The following is a 21272-nucleotide window of genomic DNA, read 5'->3' as shown; positions in this document are numbered from 1 at the left end:
TTCCGGGTCCAACACGACGTCGACCGCCCAGCTGGTGGGCGTGACAGGGGCGGTACCGCGGAGCTCCTGAGTGGCGGATGTCATGGTAAGGCGGGGCCAAAGCTGGCGTGCCGCTTCCTAATTGGTAGGCTTCTGGATCCGCCCCTGAGGGGGTGGGACAAGGCTCTGCTAAAAGATCACTGCTCCTCACCAGTGAGGTTAGAGGCTTGAGTCTGAGGTGTCGCGTGTATTATGTTGAAGATGAGTGGGTGGCAGCGACAGAGCCAAAATCAGAGCTGGAACCCGAGAAGAGAGGCAAGTACTGATTCCCCATCTACTGCAAACTCCCATCCTCGCCGAACCCGGTTGTCCCCTCAAAGTTGAGGCATCCACCTTTTAGGATGTGGCCCCACCCCCTCCACAGTAAAGTTAGTGACCGTCTGAGAAGGGGTGGGGAGAATCCTTTATTCAGAAGTGGTGCTTACAGACCCTTCTTGTTTTGGACGACAGCGTCCCCGCACTCCTTCCCGCAGCACGATTCCTGCTCTGTGTTGATGACCGAGGGCCCTGGCTGATCTCGGGAGATTCCTTCGTTCCCGTTGTTGACCCCAGGCCTCCTTGTTAGGCCTGTCCGGTGGGAAACGGGGCAGCAGGACACACCCCCGGAGCCGAGAATCTTGGGTGACCGTAACTCAGGCCGCTTTGCCACCAAAGGCAGTACCCCGTTCACTACCCCCAGTCCGCTTAACCGCATCCATCTCGGGGCAGCGTGGCCGCGTCGGTAGCTGGGACTCCTGGACCCTCCATAGGGCCGCCATTTCGCACCCTAGCACAGTAGAGCTTTAAGGAGATTGACACAAGACTTTGGGAGGGGTGCCGATGGACAGTTGCTGAGATGGGTTTTCCCTTCTCCCAGAGGTCCCTGCGCCTCCTGCACAAGAGAGCATCCTGGATCTCATAAGTGCGGGAAGCCATTTGGGGTCTCCCCAGTGTATTGTCCTCCCCCTGGTATTGGTCCCTGCCTCCTTCCCCCTGTCCTGTCTCCAACTAATCTCTGTGTAACCATTGCATCAGGCCACCCCCGTTTGGCTCTGCAGCCCTCTGGCCTGGGGCTCCACTGCTGATGAAAGCCATGTCCCACGCACTGGAAGGCAAGGAGGGTTCCCCAGGGAGGACAGCCCTGCAGAGAAACACTCGGGGTGATATTGCATCTCCATTCCCCGGGGACAGGCAGCTGCTGCTCTGCCTCTGGGCTTGGTCTTCCCTTCCCTGTGAGATTGGGGAGAATTTATCCATTCATTCCTAATGAATACTTAATGAGCACCTACTATGTGCCATGCAGGTTAGGGTCCAAGATAATCCATGAACAATAGAGAGAAAGGCTCGGCTTTCAGCTTGTATTTCAGTGGGAAGAGGCATACAGTTAAGAAACATGTGAGTGCCATAGGGAAGACTAAGCGTGAAAGGGTAAATAGTGCTCAGAATGGGGTTACAGTTTTACCTTGGATGGTCAGGAATTTCCTCACTGAGGTAGCATCTAAAGACCTAAAAGGGAAGGCAGTAAGCGATGAAGATATGTAGAGGAGTGTCCCATAAGGAACAGCAAGAGCAGAGGTCCTAAGGTGGAAGCATGCATGCATAGCAGATCTTTAGGGAACAGGAGACCAGTGTGATGGACTAGAGACAGCAAAAGGGAGAGCGGTCAACAAAAAATCCAGGGCAGGGAAAAAGCAGATTGTGTAGGGTCTTCTACACCATTTTAAGGACTTTAACCTTTAATATTCATGAAATCTGAACAAAGTAATGACATGACTAGTTTTAAAAGGCTTACCTTGGCTGCTTAATCTAGATAGGAAATAATGGAATTGATGAGGTATGTTTATATCCTGGGTTTTGAATAATGAGTTAAGAAATTTTGTGGTTTGGATTGCATTGTGGGGTATGATAGGAGGGGAATCAAGGATGGTACTAAGGTTATTGGCTTAAGCAACTAGAGTTACCATTTACTAATATGGGGAAGACCATGGAAGGTAGCAGGAGTTTCTTTGGACATACTATGTCTGGGATGCCTATGGATTAGACGTCCCCAAAGAGGTGGCAAGTAAGCAGTTAGATAGCAGAGCTGGAGGTCCCCGGAGAGGTCCAGACTGGAAATGTACATTTGGAGGATGGTGGTGCAGGAATGGAATGAAAAAAATGTCACTTGATTTGTTCCCTTTCTATAGCCTAGTCCTTACCCTGGCAGTGAGGGGCCTGCCTTGAATTTAGAGAAAGCAGAGTTGGCTGGGGCTTTCCTATTATGTAATCAGGACTACAATGTCAGCAACTAAAAATAAAAGGAGGTCAGGCTCCTCTCTGTCCTTGGAAATGGCTACAGGGACTGTTAACTATCCATACCTTACAGGACAGGAAGTGAGGAAGGACAGATAGGAGGCTGGAGATAAAACAATCTGACTCTTCCCCTTCCAAAAATGGCTAACATTTACCTTTGACCCCCACAGTGTTCCAGAAGGAAGTGTATCTTCATACATCACCACACCTGAACAGGTAAACTTAACCAACTTTTTCCCAAAACTAACTTCTAAGAGATGCTGTGTATGTTCCCTTTACTGGGACCCTAAATCATGCAAACACCTAGAGATGAGAGGAGAAGGGTCTAAAGCCATGTCCATCCTCCTCCTCCCCCTAATAAGGTGATCATATCACTGTTCTTAGAGCATGTCCCAGTTGAAAGATGGCTGAGTCAGCATTCAGCCCCAACAGAGATAACTGGTTTGTTTTACCAAACCTTAGTCTCCATCAAGGTTAGACTGACCCAAAGGACTCCCCACACAGGAAAAAGGAGCACAAATGGTCTGGAAATTGCCCTGGCAACTACCAGTGGAGTTCCCCAGGGGGCTGAGGACTTTTACCAGAAACCCTTAAGAATATATACCCAGACCCTTGCTTCTCCAAGTGCTGGGCAAAAGCAAGGAGGGCGTACTAGTATAGACCAGCTGGTAAAATTTAAAGGGCCAGATAGTAAATATTTTAGACGTTGAGAGCCACAGTCTGTCACAACTATTCATCTCTTGTTGTAGCATGAAAGCAGACATCAGCAATGTACAGATAAATGGACATGGTTGTGTTCCAATAAAACTCCATCTACAAAAACAGGCAGTAGCCAGTTTGCCAGCCTATAGTAGAAACTGTTTGCATGCTTTATGGAGTTTGTTCCACCCACCCCTGCTACCCTGACTGCACTTTTCCAAAGAACCTGATCCAACCGCAAAGATGGCAGCTGAGTCATTGCCTTTCTCCTTCGGGACCCTGTCCAGCTGGGAGCTGGAAGCCTGGTATGAGGACCTGCAGGAGGTGCTGTCCTCAGATGAAAATGGGGGTACCTATGTCTCACCCCCTGGAAATGAAGAGGTGAGAATGCTAAGCCTAAAACTAGAGGGGGATGTTGCCCTTCCCCCTTCAACTAGTATCTACCCTGCCTTTCCTCATTCCCTTGAAGGAAGAATCAAAAACCTTCACCACTCTTGACCCTGCCTCTCTGGCATGGCTGACTGAGGAGCCAAGGCCAGCAGAGGGCACAAACACCTCCCAGAGCCCTTGCTCTCCAGATTCCAGTCAGAGCTCCCTGGCTCAGGAGGAAGAAGAGGAGGACCAAGGAAGACCCAGGAAACGGAAACGGAGTGGCCAGTCCCCAGCCGGGGCTGGAAAGCAACGCATGAAGGAGAAAGAACAAGAAAACGAAAGGAAAGTGATGCAGCTAGCTGAAGAGAATGAACGACTCAAGGAGGAAATCGAGCGCCTAACCAGGGAAGTGGAGGCGACTCGCCGAGCTCTGATTGACCGAATGGTCAATCTGCACCAAACATGAACAATTGGGACCATCACTTCCCCCTCAGGCCACTACTTTTCCAGAAGTGGCTCCTGACCACCTTTCACCAGTGCCAATGATGTGACCCTCAACCCCAGCTATTCAGTCAGGGGCACTTGGGGTAGACAGTCAGAAAGGGTCTCAGCATGTACATAGAGATTGTATGTTTATTTATTACAGCCCATATCCATTAAAGTGACTTCCTATGAGCTAAGTTCTCACTTTCACTTTTTCTTCTTGCCTTTAGGGTTATCAAGGGGTTTCCCCTCAGCTAGAGCCAGCTGTTTCTTCAGATCCAGGAGCTTAGCCACCTCCACAGCAACTTGGTTCTTGTCGGCCTTTTGTGCTTTTAGTTCTCGGACAATGTTGCCCTAAGAGAAGAGGGAGTGGGGATATCACAATAATGAGTAGAAAGGGCCTGTTTAGGATTCAGCTGATCCTGTCTCCCCCAGGGCTTATGCTACATACCTGTCTTGTCACTTCATCCATCAGCACTTGTATCTGCTGTGGCCCAGCTGTGGTCATAGTCTCTACAACTGCTGGGTTTGGGGACACTTTTGCCTGCAGAACAACAGAATTATCATCATCTACCATAAATATCTCCTGACTTCAAGTTTTATGTAACATCTCAGGAGGAAAGCGTTTACCTTTAACTCCGAGGACTCTTCCAGCTATGACAGGAGAAGAAAAACTATAGGTAAGGAAGCAGCAGGGCCAAAGATGGAAAATGGAAATGAGTGTGGACTACTTAGGGATAGCAAGGAGAGGATGCTGTGGCTGTTGCTGGGTGAGAGCACAGTCTTCAGCTTTCTCACCTGGCTCCCTCCGAAGCGCTGCCTCAAACTTTCAATCTGGTCATTTTCCAACTTTTGGAACAAGGGACTTACCTATCAGAAAAGATGTACAGAGTTACCCACTGACAGGTACGGACTCTAGGAGACCACACAGAGCACCGCCACAAGCCTGGCCTGACATGCAGGGGCTCTAAACGTGCTTAGAGGGCATGCTGAGGAACACTGAGCAAAAACCTGCCAATTTCAGTAAAGATTCCTGAAAGTGCTGGCATTCACTATGAAAGCTCCAAGTATTTACAGGGTCCAAGACCTTAAACTAATGCTGGGTTGATGGAAAAGTTTAGAGGTGAACTTACTTCATCTTCTGTGGCAAAGAGAAAATGGCTCCCCGTACTCTCCTGGTTCACTGCCTGTTGGCATTATGGAGACCAGAGGACCATCTACTGTACACCAGTTAGTTTTACATGCCAGGTACTGGACACTGGCATGCAGAATGACGAGGCTGTGTGAGCTACAGACACTATGGGGCTTAACCAGTACAAGAACTTTGTATCAGAAACAAGCCTAAGTGTAGAGTGGGTTGGAGGCGAAGAGGTTCAGAGAATGGCTGTGGGAGTCCTATGCCCAAAGTAAATTCCTGACTCCTCCCCAAAGGCAGTATGGCAAAGGTAGCAATTTTAAGAGAGACTGGTTCTTCCAGCCTTCAGACTTACTGTGCCAATCTGGTGTCCTGCTGATAAGGAACATGGAAAGTCTGTGAGCAGGATGCTGCATGCTGGAGCTGGGAGCTGCAGCTGGGCCTGGATAGTCGCACTAACCGTGGGCATGTAAGGCTGCAGCATGGTGGACAGCAAGGCAGCTATGTTCACTGCCAAGCCTGTCACTGTCCCTGCCCGCCGCCTGGGGAAGAAACGATATTAGTCAGGACCTCCCAGAGGACATAGCCTACAATCACTTTATTCCTACACCCCAAAACACCTCCATACCTACCTGTCAGCCTCACTGCCCTTAATCCGCTTCCAGGGCTCATTCACCTGAATGTACTGGTTTCCATGGCGAGAGATAGTGAGGATACTGCGTAGGGCATCCCGGATCCTGGGAAGGGAAGAGGCAGGCCAAGGTATAAGGTCCTGGAGGGACCAGTATGGGGCTATCAACATGCCAGCAGTTCACTGAGATGAGGCAGAGATGTAGTTCACTTACCGAACCTTCTCTAGCAGTTGGTGATAGTGCTGGAGCTCCAAGGTGACATGGGCCAGCAGGCGTTGATCATCAGAGGTAAGCACCATCTCGGGCACAAAACCCCCAAAAAACTTAGACACAAACATCCCAGCTCTTGATGGGAGTAGGGAAGGAGAGGGGAGAGAACAGCTGAGTTATGCCCAGTCTCCTTATAGAAATTTGGTCTAATATTCATAACACCCCATTCTCTCAATTTATACCTCCTGGCTCCCTCAAGCTGGAAAGCAAAGCTTAACTCTTTATTCTCTCTCTCCCTTAAGATAATGACTGCACATACAGACATTTCACATACAGATATCCCTTATTTAAAGAAATCTAATAAAGTTAATCAAGTGTTCATTTTATTTTTAAGAAGTCAATACTCAGAATGACCAAGTTGAAATATATGTTAGTTGCTATCCAATACTCTAGTAGGGACTAGCTGCTAAATGTGGTTAATAACCAGGTCTAAAAGGGTGGGTAGCCATGGAGAATACTTCCTCAAATTGCAGAATAGCTGATATAAGGACTAATAATGGAATGTGAGCTGAAACTAACAGAAACTCCAAAGAGTGTGGCAGAAGTCTCCTCTCCCCATACTAAAATAACCCCTTCTTAAGTCAAACTTTTCGATCTTCTGAAAGTGAACTGTTTTGCTAGGGGAATTGAAAGTGTTTCCCCCTAGTCAAACAGTTCACTTGCAGAACATCAAAAAGTTTACTTTCAGCTCACATTCCATTATTATAGTAACATGTTTTGCAAAATGCTCCTTGTGACCAATTTTGCTAAATCATATACCTACAATATTCCTCCAAGCATATATAGCCTACTATATGTTCTAGAAGCAGGTCCCAACTGATAAAAATCCACTTTCCACATTGTCCTCCCCCTCCCTCCTGTCTGTTTACTAGCCCTCTTGGCATTTCCACCTCTCCCATCTTGAGCAGTGAGCTGGCCCCCAGCTCATCTGATGATTTAACCCCTCACCAGCTCCCACCTGTTGATGAAGTTGCCCAGGTTGTTAAGCAGTTCAGAATTATTCTTGAGCAACATGTCTGTCCAGGAGAAGGCACTGTCCTGGCCCTCAGGCCGAATGTACAGCAGATAGAAGCGCCAGATGTCAGCAGGGATCCCTGTATCCTGGGCCATGTCCCCAAACACTCCCACACCCCGGCTCTTGGAGAATTTCCCATCCTCATAATTCAGGTACTCTGGACAGAGAAGGAGAGTAAGGCCCATCTGCTCAAATCACATCCTTCACTCTCTGACCCACTGATTCTTCTTTTCTCTCCCTCACCTCAATTATGGGTATCTACCAATGCTCCTTGAGTTGCTGGCCTGCAGAGAACTTAGGAGTCCCCTCCTCACCATTCTGGTCTTGTGTCCCTTTGTTTCTACCCATGACAAAAGTTTAGCTTCAGACTTCAGCTTTCAGGTTCTTGTTTCCTTTTTCTAGGTAAGTTTACACGGTCTAACTTCCTATGTCATCTCAAGTCCTAACCCAAGGCCTAGCACCTGTCCAGGAACTTCCAAGTGCCACCTCGGTACTCATTCCACAGGAACCTGCCCCCCTCCAGTCTCCCAGGCACCTGTAGCAATGAGGTGGTTGACCAACGTGTAGTTGTCCTCAGCTCCTAGGGCTGAACAAGGGAAGACTAAGCCATGGAAGGGAACATTGTCCTTGGCCATGAACTGATACAGGTTCACCTGCAGAATATAGTTGGGAGACAGAGCTCCTGACACCTTCTTCAAAGGCCCAGAAAGATCAGATACTCAACCCTAACACCCCCAGTACACATGCACAACACGCACACATGCATGCACGTGCATCCTCCCAATAGACAGGCTAACCAACAACTGCTCACTTGCTCTGGGTTCTTCCACCATTTCTCCCACTGGTCTGTGTAGCTAGCTGTGATGGACAGGTAGCCAATAGTGGCATCAAACCAAACATAGAATACCTGTGAGATGTCAGGAGGAGGGAGATAGAGTAGAATAAAGGAACATTGAGTAAATCTCACCAACCTCAAAATTTCAGACTAAAACAAGATAGAATTAACAGTCTTATACTGCTAGCCCAGGCTCTCAACCCCAAGGCAGAATAATATCAGATATGAATAAAGCATACGGTTTTTACCTTGTCCTCAAAACCTTCTAGGGGCACAGGGGTTCCCCATTTGAGGTCTCGGGTTATGCAGCGTGGCTTGAGACCATCCCGAAGCCAAGACCGAATGATGAATCGGGCATTGGGTGTCCAGTCACTGCTAGGCAATGTCTTCCCCAACCACTCCTCCAGTCGCTTTTCCAGCTGAAATGGCAGAAAAAGAGGGCTGATTTAGTAGTCTCACACGATTTTCTTAAGGATAAATATGTACAATCTTCTTGGGGTAGTCTGGCAATACAAAATGAAGACCTGACATTAACAACAATTACACTTCTAGGAATTTTTTCAACAGAAATACACAAGAGTGTATGGATGTACGTATAAAGAAGAGCACTGTTCATCACAGCAAAAAAATGGAACTACCATGATTCAGCAGAATTTAAAGAAATATGATGAATCAATACAATGAAATATTTATAAGGCCATTAAAAAGAAGGAGATAGACCTGTATGTATTTACATGTCAAGACCTCTAAGATACATTTTTAATTTAATAAAGCAAACTGCAAAATAATGACATAATCTTATTATAAAAATAAATAATACACAGATTAAGCCCAGAAAAAACTCTGAAGGGGGAAAATTTAAATCAGTAGTTTAGTCTCAGATGAGGTTATGGGGAACATGCGTTTTTATACCATATATGTCATGTCCATCTGAAGTTTTAAAAACAAGCTATCTCACTTTGAAAGCAGAAAAACAAAAGATAAATCTGTTTTAAGGTATGGTTTATGTGATTCACCAAAATAAATAACCACCTTAATCAAACAAAATTTACATCGCCAATGAGAAGGAAACAGTCATCATGTGCCTCTGGAAAGGATACAAGATCATTTATGTAGTATTCCAACTGAGGATGCATAACCTGAATCTAGTCATGAGGAAACAGCCAACAAATCTAAATGAGGAATATTCTATTTGCAAAAGGGGTCAGGGACTACATTCTTAAAAACTGTTAATATCATAAAAGGTAAAGGCTGAAGAACTGTTACAGACTAAAGGACAGGGGTCAGTGTGAACAGCTTCTGAAGCCAATGACACACCCCATTGGTAAAACTATGGGAAACAGGCACGTACATACTACTGGTGGTAATGCAAACTGTAACACTACCTGCTGAAGGAGATTTGGCAGTAAACTACATATGCATTTACCCTTGACATAGCAAGTGATCACCTTCAAAGAATTTATCCTGAAGATACACTTCTAACAACACAAATATATGTACACACAGTTATTCACTGCAATGTAATTTGTGTTGGAAAATACTGGAAATTACCTAAATGGAGAACATAGGAAATAGGTTAAATAAACCGTGATACCTACATGGGAATGGAGTCCTATGCAGGTGTTAAAAACAACTAACCAAATAAGGATGATCTCTATGAATTGACATGGAGTGATTTCCAGAACATATTGTCACGTGAAAAAGACAAAATGCAAAGGAGTATATACAATATTCCATATTCTATATAACAAAACGAAATAAGAAAATAGATACATTTATAAACACATACACACAATCTGCTTATCTTTATATAAGCTTATTTTAACAAAAACACACTAAGAATAAATCAGAAAACAAAATTGATTGCTTACAGGAGACGGGACAGCAGGATGGCATAGACAGGAATGGAATGACACTTCTCTGAGTAAACCTTTTTGTATGTTTTATATTTTTAGAAACTGACATCCCACATATTCAAAAAATAAAATAAGGATGAGGAGAGGAAAAAAGCTAAAAGCAAATGAGCCAAACGTATTAACTTATTTCAGTGACAACCATATTGAAAGGGGAAAAACCTAAGCTAAGCTGATTTTGAACACATTATTTGCTTATGTACCCTCAGTTGAGAGGAAGGCACAGGACTGCCAACAAACCCAAATGCTCTTCAGTAAGTTTTTTGTAATGGTATGGGTGAAGCAATTCTGAAATTATTTTGGGGTATATTGTGGGATTCAACAAATGAGTAAATGTGGTTCTTTGGAACGAGTATTTACTATACAAGTAATATATAGATGTGAAATGAGCAAAAGTGAGCAAGAATCTTGTGGGGAGGGACTAGAATTACAGGGGTCAGTGTGAACCTAAAATAAATGCCTAACTGTCCTTGTTGAAAAGGCCTAGAAGCAAAGACACCTGAATAGCAATGAACACACCTAAATCTTGGTCCCTAATACTGCTCCCTACTAAAATGAACTAGGGCTTTGTGGAGATATGCTCGATACCAAGGCTGGAATAAAATGTATTTAGAATGTCTTGTATGCCAGAAAATAAGGCAGTGCTTAAAAAATGGTCAGAGATCTCAAAAGAAATTATCTTAAGAGGCTCCCACTGGCCAAATAAGAGACAATCTAAACATGAAAATAATTTAGGACAGGAAATGAATTATAAACCATATTTTTAAAAAAAGGAATCCATGAGTCCACACTAATAGTAACTAGATAACTAAATTAAAAAATGAGTGAAGGAGAAGGGTAAATGTGGAGGGACTGGCAGAGTTCGAAATCTTAATGAAAACTGGATTAGGTAAGAATAATTAAGTAAATGGATGCTAAATTTAGAGGGAACCTTTCAACGAAGAGCAAGGTATCTGCCTGGTCTTAAAGTATATTCCCAGACTGCTTATAAGTTGCAAGGGGGAAAATATTAATTATATAGTGGAGATATTGAATAACACCTTAACCAAACAAAACTTACACTGCCAATGAGAGGGAAACAGCCATCATGTGCCTCTGGAAAGGATACAAGAACATTTATGTAGTATTCCAACTGAGGATGCATAACCTGAATCTAGTCATGAGGAAACAGCCAACAAATCAAAATGAGGAATATTCTACTTGCAAAGGGGGTTACGGCCTACATTATTAAAAACTGGTAATATCATAAAAGCTGAAGAACTGTTATAGACTAAAGGACAATAAAGAGAGAGCGAAATTAAATGCAATACAAGATCCTGAGCTAGATTCTGTACTAAAGGAGAAATAATGCTCTAAAGGACGTCACTGTGATTGCTGACAAAACTGGAATACAGATGGTATATCAGACAACTATATCAATGTTAGATTTCTTGAAGTTGTTTACAGTGGTTATACAAAAATGTCTTTTTTTCTTAAGAAAACCTTAGTGTAGTATATGAGTAAAAAGAATATATATGTATATCTGTATGAAGAGAGAATATGCTAAAGCAAACAGAGCAAAATTTTACCAACCAGTAAATCTGATTAATGGGTACATGAGGTTCTTCTGGATAAAGAACATGAGATTCTTTTGTTCTAGCCACTGTGTATTCTTGCAATTCTTTGCAAACTTGAAACTAAAATGTCAAAAAAAATTTTTAACGTAATTCTAATAATGTGGAAAACTGATCAAGACACATTGTAAAGTCAGAGTAGATTGCAGAATAATATGAATGCCATAACTTAATCTGTATCAAGAAAAAAGACATAGAGATACTTTGATATGCATATGATATTTCTAAATAGACAAAGGAAAAGGAGCGGCAGTAAATGCCTCTGACAAATGGGCCTGGGGCTTTCACTTTGTTACATCTTTTTTGCAATAATCATGTATATTTTTAGAATGGAAATTAGAAACATATGCGAGTGATGTACAGATCTGTGGCTGAGGCAGAGGGGGGCGGCAAAGCTGAGCAGACCAGCTTGAGGGGAAGGCCCACTCACCTTAGGCAGGTCCAGGAACAGGTGCTGAGAGGACCTCACCACAGGACGCGACCGGCAGACTTTACACTGAGGCTTCTGTGAAGGGCAAGTCAAGAGAAGGAATGACCCAAGGGGGACAGTCAGGCCAGGGAGAGACCCACAGGGAGGGAGGAGCTCCCGGTCTGCCTTGTGCTTTAACCCAGCCAGCTCTGTAACTTGAGTTTCTCGTGACCCAGAAGACCCGTATGCTTATGTAAGGTTGTTACTCAGCCTTTCAGGCCTGTTCTATCACTCTGAGGAACAGGAAGAAGCACTCTCTGGGCACAGGGTGGGTACTGTATGCAGCTGTGAGGGGGCAGGAGTGACAGAAGAGAAGACAAAGTCCTCTCCTTGGGGAAGTTACAATCACGTTAGGGAGGGTGGGTTTGAGTGGTAAACAAGTGCAGACCTTTACAAAGCAAAGTGTCAGGAAGCACTGATTTTCATGGTGGAAACTGGCTGCAAGCACTGGAGGGTGACGGGCGACGGCTAGAGGAGTAAACAGGTGGGGCTGATCAGTGGGCACTTCCAAGTGAGTTTTGATGTGGGTTTTTGAAAGTGAGAAATTATAACTTTCAGGATCTCTCTTCTGAGCCCCACATGCCCACATCCAGCTGCTTATCTAATATATCTCCTTGATGTCTAATAGACACCTCAACTTTAACAAACCCAAACAGTACCACTGCATTCCACTGAAAGCCCATTCTTCAGGCAACCCTTCCCGTATGTGGAGACCATCCATCCAAGGTGCTTGACCCAATGAACTTTCAAGTCACTGGTTTCTTGACTTCCTCCTCACCTTGACTTCCAGGCCATCCACCTATAGTCTGCCTCCAAAACCTATCTTTCTTCTTTTTTTCTCCATTTCCACTGTCGTGAATCTAGTCCAAACTACCATTATCCCATTTCTGAGCTACCACTGTTGTCTCCAAACTCCAAATTCATATCCCCAGTTTCTCTCTTGCTTCCCTCAATCATTTTCTGCAGAGCAGCTTACCAGGCCCTGGCAATCGGTCATTGCCCACCTCTCTGACTCCATCTCAATCCACCTTCCCTCTCACTCACTGCGCTAACTGGCTGTTTCAATTCCGCCTTTTCAGCTCTTTTCTGCCTCAGGCCTTTGCATTTCCTGGTCCTTCTGCTTTTAACACTCTTAAGTCCCTCACATAACCTGGCTTGCTCCTCATTCTTCAGTTACACTCTCAGTTCAAACATTACCTCCTCTGAACACCTTCCCTCATCACCGACCTTATATCTTCCCCCAGAAGTCACTACTATCTATCACACCTTCCTGGCAGTTCACTGTATAATTATATTCTTGTCTTTTTAAGTGTTGGTCTCCTCCCACGCTAGACAAAGGTCTGTCTTAACTACTACATCTGCAGCATCCATATCTGTGACTACCCTATTTTAAGGACTCAAAATGTTTGTTGAATGAATTAACAAATCAGTAAACATGGAGTAGAAGAGATGGTATTTATGGAAAAAAAAGAAGGAACTAAATAAGTGCAAATAAGGTGATCTGAAGCAGCAATAAAAATAGGGACTGTAACTCAACTTGCCTATTTCCTAGCACAGTGCTAATAAGCACAGAGTCAATGCTTAGTAATAATTTTATCTAATGAATGGAATGATAAGAGGTGGGGTGGAAGGAGCCACTGGTGAAGGGTCTTCAGTGCTAAAACAAAAGTCCTAATTGGACAAAACTGGAAGTCTCTTAAATAGAGACTGTCCCTTCTGGGCTCCATGTGGTCCTCAGCTCACCTTGAGCTCAGTGGCATTGATGAGCTTGCCACATTTGTCACACTGGTCACCCCGGGCCTCCTCATAGCCACAGAAGGGACAAACGCCCTCCACAAAGCGGTCAGCCAGGAAGCGGGCACAGTGCTCACACCGCAGTTGCTCCACAGTATCTTGTAGCACAAAACCTCGGGTTAACAACCGCTGGAAGATGTCCTGGGTGATTCTGGAGAGGTGCACAAGGGACAGAAGAGGGCAGGTCAGAAAAAGTGGTGCACCCTTCCCTCCTGCCATTCTAAACAGGACCCAAACTCACTCAGTCCAAGTGCCAAAGAATCAGGCACAAGGCCCCCCAAGGCAAAGGCCCTCTAGTCACCTTTACAGAGGTAAAGCCCATTGTGGAATGAGCCCAGACCTCACACATATTCCCCAGCTCCCCACACATCTCCACCCATAACACTTTAGTATTTATTTTTTTGTCAAAGACTCGTCTGTTTTATATTCTTCATTAACAAGAATCCCCAAAAGGATAGGATGCTGCTATTCTTTAATATGTCCTTAAAATTAAAATTAAGTCAATCCAACTGCTAAACTGCATAGTGCTCTCAACTGGCAGCCTGTCTACTGTGTAGAGTTATTATTACGATAAAATATCAGGCAAAGAAGAATGAGTTTGTTTGCTGTAAATGCACATAAGGGTCGGAGGGGATGTTCTAAGACTCTGTGGCAGCCTGGGAGGCAAAGGCAGGCAGCAGAGGGAAGGCAGATACTGCCCTTGAGCCTATATTCTGTCTCTTCCCTCCCTCCACTGCTCCTGCAGGCCCTGCTCAGGTTTCTGCACACAAGAATCCCTTTAATAATGCCTGGGATATGTTTCAGGGCAAATTCAGATCCTAAGTTTAGGAGGAGTGCCTCAACAACAATCTTGGTTCCTCTGTCTCTGGGATATTCTCACTGCCCCAGCCCAGCCTTCACCCTCCATTTCTGCCTGGTTAGAGGACAAGTAAGTTAGAGGACACTTACTTGGTCTGCTGTGGAGTGGTGGTACGACCAAAAATATCAAATGAAATATTAAACCAGCGGTAGATGTCAGCATGGATGGCATGGTACTTGTCACAGATTTCTTGGGGGGTCAGCCCCTCCTCCATAGCCTTGGTCTCTGTTGCCGTGCCATACTCATCTGTCCCACACAGAAAGAGGGTGTTCCACTGGCGGAGGCGGGAGTACCTAGAAGGGAATATGGTGATCATCAGGCCCCATCTCAGCCCCTCCCATGTCCCCAGGACCCCTCCAGCCTCCACCCTTGAGGCAGCCTATTCCCTTCGGGCCCACTGCTCCCTCAGGTAGCCTTTCCTCCAGAAGCTGGCTTCACCTGGCAAAGACGTCAGCACTAAGCACGCAACCAATGATGTTCCCAAGGTGGGGGACATTGTTGACATAAGGAAGGGCACTGGTGATGAGCACATTCCTTTCCCCAGCCACAGGCAACCTGGTAGGAAAGGAGGAAGAAAACAGTCCACAGGGAAGATGCAAGGGTCAAAGAGCCCAAGGTACAAAGAATACCCAGACACAGGTCTGTTCTGTTATAGGGTCATATACATCTGAAACCTCTCTTCACATGAACCTACTGGACCATGAACTCCCCCAAAAACCTCAAGGTCCCCTATAGCCATGAGTGCAGGGCTCTGTCTGGTGAGCAAGGGTTGCATCCAGCTCTGGAGGAGCCACATTCCCACACTGCCCTCTGCCCTCTTTTTGGTCATGGCTGCTGCTTTCCATTAGCTCATTCTCAGGCTCCAGCTTCCCCAGAAGGGGCAAAAATCTCCCTAGGCTCTTCCCAAGGTTCTGTCCAGCCACCATCACTCACTACTCCCCAGACTCCTGTGCCACCCAGGGACACTTTCCCAGCACTGACCTGTCCCTCTCCTCAGGTGCTGTGTTACCACTATGTCTAGTCACTACCTGAAATCCTTAGAGCTTACCATCCCAGATACAAGTCTCTGTGTGACAGTTTTTTAAATATCAGCTTAGCCTACGGGACCCAAAGTTCGATGAGATCAGAGGTCTTGTCTGCTTTGTTCTCAGTACACAGGACCTGACAAGGAGTGGATACTCAACTCTTAATTGAATGACAACATGTTCTGAACCATAAATACTTCATTTTGATGGAAAAATCTGGGTATGTGTGTGTACCTTGTCTTAGTGTAGCAGGAATATAATACTGAGCATGCAGGCAGAGGCCAGATCATGACAGGCCTTGTGAACTACACAAGAGGACCATCTGTAGAGTTCTGCAAAGGAGGGTGGAAGGGTAATATGTGCAGTTTCCAGCTGTCATTCTTGTGCATATGGAGTGTGGGGTGGCAGGGAGAAGGCAAGAGATGTGAGGCTTGATCTAAGGCTGTACCAGACAGTCTAGGGAAAAGAGGGATGGACACAAGGACTACTTAGGCATTAGAATGTGACTTGGTAATGGCATAAATGATACAGAAAAGGGCACAAGAAAAGAGTGCAGATGACCAAGATTTCTGGCTTGGATTTTCAGGTGGAAGATGGGAAGTCATTCACTAAGGCAAATAAATAAAGGAGAAAGGGAAGGTAATAGATTTTGGTTTTGGACATGCTGAGTTTGCAAAGCCTGTTGAGGTGGAGGAATCTAGGAGATAGTCTGACAAATATGTGTGGAGCTCAGAATAAAATCTGGACTAGAAAAACAGATTTAGGTGCCATCAGTGGGTAAAGAGTAGCTAAAAACGTCGTGGCAGCTGGGACTGACAGAATGTCCAAAACAATGAACCAAGAAAGAATACAACAAAATTAATAGTTTCACAATAAAAAGGAAAGGATGGAAAATTAAAGTAATTAAGGGGACTTGGCAGGCACTACTGGCTTTATCAACAATTTCCACTTAAGAAATTAAGCCCCACCTATCTGTGCCTACTCACACTGGATTCTGCTGTGGTTTAAGTGGGGGCAAGCTTCCCAGGCCCTTCTCCCACGCAGTTAGAGCCATGGCGATCTCCTCTTCAGATAGGGAGGCCAGCTCTTCCTCCTTACGGAAGTAGACAGAATCCCCATCAGATGAGGGGGACCCACAGAGTAAAGAAACTCTCCTTGCTGGCCAACTCCTGAAAAAGTTAGTGGCCATGATCAAATTCCCTCTCTAAGCCACTCCCCACCTCAGGCTCTGAGGCTCTGTGGGGATTTCTCTGTTCCAAACCTCAGGCTCATTGCTGACAGCCCTCCGCTCAACCAAGTTGGGCTGGGGCTGCTTCTGGAGGTAGGGCCGGAGGGCGACGACACCCTGCTGCTTCAGCACAGTCTCTGCAGCTCGCCGACATGGCTCCTGAGAACTCAGTGTCTGGAACCAGCTGTGCAGGGCACCCAATTCCCCTGTGGGTGTGGGAGAGATCACAAGTCTGGGAGGGCAGACAGCAGTGGTAAGCTACACTACACCACAGTGGGCCTCTATACTCTACTACCCATTCTATAACCCCTCCACCAAGTTCCTGGGTTTGCAGCTGAGGATGAACTGATGTGCACAGTTCTCACCAGGGAGGTAGGCTGGGTCTTGCAGTAATGGGTACAGTGCTCCCCACAAAACAATGTCAGCTAGAGATTCTGTCTCCTTTGTTGAGAAAAAAAAAAAAGAAACACAGCGCATAAGATATCTAACATTTCTTAAGCACTCACTATGAGTCACACATTGTTTCAGTACTTTATCTCACTTAATCCTCACAATAACCCATTGAGGTGGGTACTAATATTGCCCATGTTTCAAAGATTTAAAAAATGGAGGATTAAAAATGCTGTTAAGTGGCAGTGTTGGGGCTTGAACTCTGAATACAACTTTTCGTCTTAATTCTTATACCACATGGATTTGTGACCCCCACCTCAAGGCCCAACTTACCCCAGCCAGGAAAGGACAGCTCCGATGATGACTCAAGCTGTGATCAATGTAAGTCAGGGCACTCCGGACTGGGCCAAGAACATCTTCCCCCTTTTTGCCTTGGACCACTAAACAGTACAGGGCAGCAGACAAAGCTGGCTAAAATGCGGGGGAACAAAGGTCAGCATGGCATGTACAGCAAGGGCCTGACTGCCAGACCCCATGTCTCAGTCCCACCTGCAGCTCTGTCACTTCCCATTCCAGCCATTGGTTGGTGAGATCATCTTGCTCCCAGCCGGATAACAGAAAGAAGTATCTACCAGGGGGAGAGCAACAGAAGATGGAAATGGAATTAGAGGGGCCCATTTGTCTAGCCCATTTTTCACCCCACAGTGTAACAGCAATTGTGAATAAGACCACACAGAGGGCAGTAAGTCCTGATTTTATTCAGCCACCTCCCTGCCTCAAGGACCAATACTGACCGGCAGATTGCACTAGTGGAGAAGAGGTAGTTGCCACTATCCAGCTGCAAGACAGGGACCTTAGGTCGGGTCAGGAATGGAACCACACACTCTGATGCAGAAGAAAATGCGTAAAAAACAGGGAAAATGGAAAAACATTCTGTCAACTTAGAAGAACAGTTTTGCATTGTTCAAAGAAGAAGAAGGGAAGCAAGATGGGCAGTCTCAATCCAGAGGTTCCAGGGAAGAACCATTGAAAGGGGGTGGGTCCAGAAGGGGCTGGGGAGACCAGCCCGTGTTCAGCTGAGACTGCCAGTTGGAGACAACAGATGAAGATTGCAGAGCGGGGTGGGGTTGTATGAGATAGTGCTGTAGCCAAGAACTGGGACAACTCAAAGTAACTAGGCTGAGAATGATCTGAGATAACGGTGGGAGAACAGAATTAAGAAAATGGGGAGGACTAACAAGAGAACCGCTTAAGAATTACTCAAGCAGATGGCTGGAAATTAGAAGAGGTAAACCAAGAGGAGTGAGTGAGTGAGTGTGTGTGTGTGTATGTGTGTGTATGTTTTAGGAAAGAGCAGAGTTTCCTAAGAACGACAAAGAGGTGCCTGGAGATTGTCATGTGAACTGACTGGAGGCTATGGGGTGAGTCTCCTGATAGGTGTGGGAGAAGGTTGGAAAAGGGGAGAGATGTTCACTGAAGGCAGGATCCTGGAAGGAGGTAAGGAAAGGGTATCTGAGGGTAATTAAGGGAAGTGACTGATGAAACATGTGCTGGGTGGGAAGAGTGGGGCGACCGAGGATTAGGCGGTCAGAGGTTGACGGGTGTGCCTGGTAGGGGTTTGGTGCAGATGACTGCAGAGTGTAGGGTTTTGGTCCCGCCCCCTTTTCCACAGCCCTACTACCTTCGGGGCCTACGGTGCTGATGAGCAGCTCCGCTCTGCCCTGGGCCCTCCCGGCCGCGGCCAGCACAGGCAGACTCCCCGGGGCGCCCTCGCTCACGAACAGTCTCATTGCGGCGTGAATCCACTCTGATGCAACCGAATCCGGTCTCTGGCTCGTGGGATGAACGGCCGCCGCGAGGCACGCCGGGAAATGTAGTTCTGACTTGGGTCGTCCCGCGAGCTCCTCTCCCAGAAAGTAGACTATTTCTCCCATCATGCACCAGTAGGAAACAGGAAAAGGATGTCAGAGACGGAGCGGCCGTGGATACGACGCAGGAGCTGCACTGCTTGGTGGGTGGGCGCGGGAGGCGTTTGCGGTTGGGCCCCACCCCCCGCACTTCATTCCCCTAACGCAGCCAGAGCGCGGTGACGAGAACCTGGCCTTGCCACTGGCTGAGGGGAAGATGTTGTGGCGTTACTACTCCCAGTGGCCTACGCTCGGCTCGCGTTCGTAAGAATAAAGAGTTTCAGTGTTGAGAGTTACGTTTACTGTAGTGACACAATGGAGATTAGTGTACATAGCCTATTTATAAGAGAGAATGCGACTATTAATATTGATTTAATGCCAGTCTGCGACTAATATACAGCTAGATAATCTCATTAAAGGGGAGGAAACGTGTTGGATAAAGGTCAGATTGAGGGAAAGTAAGGCAGAGTTTGGCAGTAAGTATATATTATACAAGAAAGCATATTATAATTAAGAAAAGGACCCTTCTTCATCTTTACATTCCTATAAGAATAATTAATACCTAATAGTACTTATAAGTTATGCACTATTAAAAGCATTTTACATATGTTTAATTTAATTCTAGAAAAGCTTTGGGGAGGTTCTGGGCCTTTTGAAGTTAGGTTGTAAGAAGCCTTGCATCTTCTGCCCAGGCTTTTTGGAACACTCTAGGAGTAGCCTTGAGCTGCCATGGGAGAAGTCTTACTACCTTGAGACTGCCATGCTGTAGGGGTCTCATGCTGACAGTCCCAGCTGATCCCAGCATTCCAATCGTCCCTGTCAAGGTGTCAGATCAATGAGTGAAGTTCTCTGGACCAACCCATCTTCCTGCTGAATACTACCAAGTGACCCTGGTCAAGGCCATATAGGACAGAAGAATCAATCACCCAGCTGAGCCTCACCCATTTTCTGCCCCATAAAATTGTGAACTGTAAGAACATGGTTTTTCTTTTATAAAATACAAACTATGAACTAAGTTTTCACATTATCATTTTACAGATGAGGAAACTGAGGCACAGAAAATTTACTTTGTGCCAAGAACTATACAAGGCATTAAAGATACATTATCAACAAAATCGATATAGGCTTCTGCTTTGGGAGAGCTCACAGATTTCCTGGGAAGTCAGAAAATCAAATAATCTTTAAAATGTCATGAAAGTTATAATGGGAGATGTATACTGTGGGAGCTCCTAGTTAGGGCCCCTGCCTTACTCTAAGGAGTTAAGAGGGGCCTTCTTGTGCAAGTGACCTTTCAACTGAGATCTGACAGATGAGTAAGAGTCAGCCAGGTGAAAATTGGTGGGAGTGGAGAGAGGAATTGTTTTAAGCAGAGGAAAAACACATGCAAAAGACCAGAGACCTCAGTGCATTTTAGGTATGTGAGGAATTAGTGTGTGGCTAGAGTTTGTGGTGGGTAGTGTAAAAAGGCGAGGCTAAAGGGAAGAAGTCTACCTGTAAAGTATATTGTAAAATTTGGACTTGACTCTGAAGACAATGAGAAGCCTTTGAAAGGTTAAGCTGGGAGTATCAGGACATTTTTGTGTTTTAGAAAGGTCACACCTGCTACTGTGCCAGGAATGGACTGGAGGGGAACAGAACTGTATGCAAGAAGACTAGTTAGGTTATGCCATCTGGGCTAAAGAGGGTGGTAGTTGTAGGGATTAAAGGAAGTAGGTAGACTGGAAAGATATAGTAATCAATTAAATGTGAGTAAGAAAACAAGAGAAATTAAGATTGGCTGTCATGTTTCTGGCGTGGGTAATTGGGTACACCTCTATGTACTCCAAGAGATGATAATATTTCCCATATCATAGTGATTATCACACTGTATTTTAATTCTATGAGAGGGCAGAGGCCATATTTGTCTTCTTAATCTATGATGCCAAGTACACAACTCCTGCCTGGCATATATGGTAGTAAACATCAATAAATATTTATTGAATTTAAATTGAACCATTGTACTGGAAGAGAACCAAGTTTGTGGGGGAAGCTGACAAGTTCAGTTTAGAACAGACTGTATTTGTGGTACCTATGAAATACCAAAGTGGAGTTATCCAGTGGACAGTGGATTAGACTGGAGCTCCAGAGAAAGATATGGACTGCAAATCAGGAACTCAGCCATTAAGGGAGGACATTTGAGCTGGGGAGAGAATAAGACCACTTAGGGTTTATAGAGTGCAAAGGGCTTAAGATCTCAGACAGACCTCTGGGGTTTAAGGAACAAGCAAAGGAAAGTCCTTCCTTATGCAACAGAGAAGGAATTGCTAAAAGATAAGAGGGACAC

The 21272-nt window shown here is 45.5% G+C and overlaps 3 protein-coding genes across 6 annotated transcripts; 2 read left to right on the top strand and 1 right to left on the bottom strand.

The window, feature by feature from the left end:
- The first annotated feature begins 231 nt into the window (after positions 1-231).
- Positions 232-3755, top strand: LOC118917264 (DDIT3 upstream open reading frame protein). Of its 2 annotated transcripts, none has more exons than XM_057486825.1 (3): positions 232-294; positions 2481-2526; positions 3233-3755. In XM_057486825.1, exons 1-2 carry the CDS (start codon positions 232-234, stop codon positions 2520-2522), a joined length of 105 nt encoding a protein of 34 aa, XP_057342808.1. In that variant the 3' UTR covers positions 2523-2526; positions 3233-3755. The 2 variants fall into 2 exon arrangements, with proteins under 2 accessions (XP_057342808.1, XP_057342807.1); XM_057486824.1 differs by having other exon boundaries at positions 3060-3755.
- Positions 3245-4056, top strand: DDIT3 (DNA damage inducible transcript 3). The gene is made up of 2 exons (XM_057486822.1): positions 3245-3390; positions 3479-4056. The coding sequence occupies exons 1-2, from the start codon at positions 3253-3255 to the stop codon at positions 3845-3847; spliced, it is 507 nt and encodes a 168-aa protein (XP_057342805.1). The 5' UTR covers positions 3245-3252; the 3' UTR covers positions 3848-4056.
- On the bottom strand, positions 3997-18902 carry MARS1 (methionyl-tRNA synthetase 1). 3 transcript variants are annotated; one of them, XM_036894877.2, is made up of 22 exons: positions 18724-18902; positions 17837-17927; positions 17592-17670; positions 17376-17513; positions 17018-17093; positions 16686-16858; positions 16411-16517; positions 14838-14954; positions 14489-14692; positions 13490-13691; positions 11708-11782; positions 8000-8170; positions 7728-7823; positions 7452-7569; positions 6860-7073; positions 5845-5976; positions 5632-5736; positions 5355-5541; positions 4663-4734; positions 4495-4518; positions 4316-4408; positions 3997-4218 (listed from the first exon to the last, which is right to left on the bottom strand). In XM_036894877.2, the coding sequence occupies exons 1-22, from the start codon at positions 18830-18832 to the stop codon at positions 4072-4074; spliced, it is 2730 nt and encodes a 909-aa protein (XP_036750772.1). In that variant the 5' UTR covers positions 18833-18902; the 3' UTR covers positions 3997-4071. The 3 variants fall into 3 exon arrangements, with proteins under 3 accessions (XP_036750772.1, XP_036750773.1, XP_036750775.1); XM_036894878.2 differs by lacking the exon at positions 4495-4518 and having other exon boundaries at positions 18724-18899; XM_036894880.2 differs by lacking the exons at positions 4495-4518; positions 4663-4734.
- Between the last annotated feature and the right edge of the window lie 2370 nt (positions 18903-21272).

This window comes from Manis pentadactyla, chromosome 10, assembly GCF_030020395.1.
Source record: "Manis pentadactyla isolate mManPen7 chromosome 10, mManPen7.hap1, whole genome shotgun sequence".
Taxonomy (NCBI): Eukaryota; Metazoa; Chordata; class Mammalia; order Pholidota; family Manidae; genus Manis; species Manis pentadactyla.
This window is presented reverse-complemented; position numbering and strand designations above follow the sequence as displayed.

What these genes read in the sequence shown, in the direction of transcription:
- LOC118917264 (XM_057486825.1), top strand. Translation starts at nt 232, where the DNA reads ATGTTGAAGATGAGTGGGTGGCAGCGACAGAGCCAAAATCAGAGCTGG. An exon ending in GCTGGAACCCGAGAAGAGAG is followed by an intron (nt 295 to 2,480) that starts GCAAGTACTGAT and finishes TGACCCCCACAG; the next exon opens with TGTTCCAGAAGGAAGTGTAT.
- MARS1 (XM_036894877.2), bottom strand. Translation starts at nt 18,832, where the DNA reads ATGAGACTGTTCGTGAGCGAGGGCGCCCCGGGGAGTCTGCCTGTGCTG. An exon ending in TCAATGCCACTGAGCTCAAG is followed by an intron (nt 11,783 to 13,489) that starts GTGAGCTGAGGA and finishes TGCCCTTCACAG; the next exon opens with AAGCCTCAGTGTAAAGTCTG. An exon ending in TGTTCCTGGACCTGCCTAAG is followed by an intron (nt 8,171 to 11,707) that starts GTGAGTGGGCCT and finishes CTGCCATTTCAG; the next exon opens with CTGGAAAAGCGACTGGAGGA.
- DDIT3 (XM_057486822.1), top strand. Translation starts at nt 3,253, where the DNA reads ATGGCAGCTGAGTCATTGCCTTTCTCCTTCGGGACCCTGTCCAGCTGG. An exon ending in CACCCCCTGGAAATGAAGAG is followed by an intron (nt 3,391 to 3,478) that starts GTGAGAATGCTA and finishes ATTCCCTTGAAG; the next exon opens with GAAGAATCAAAAACCTTCAC.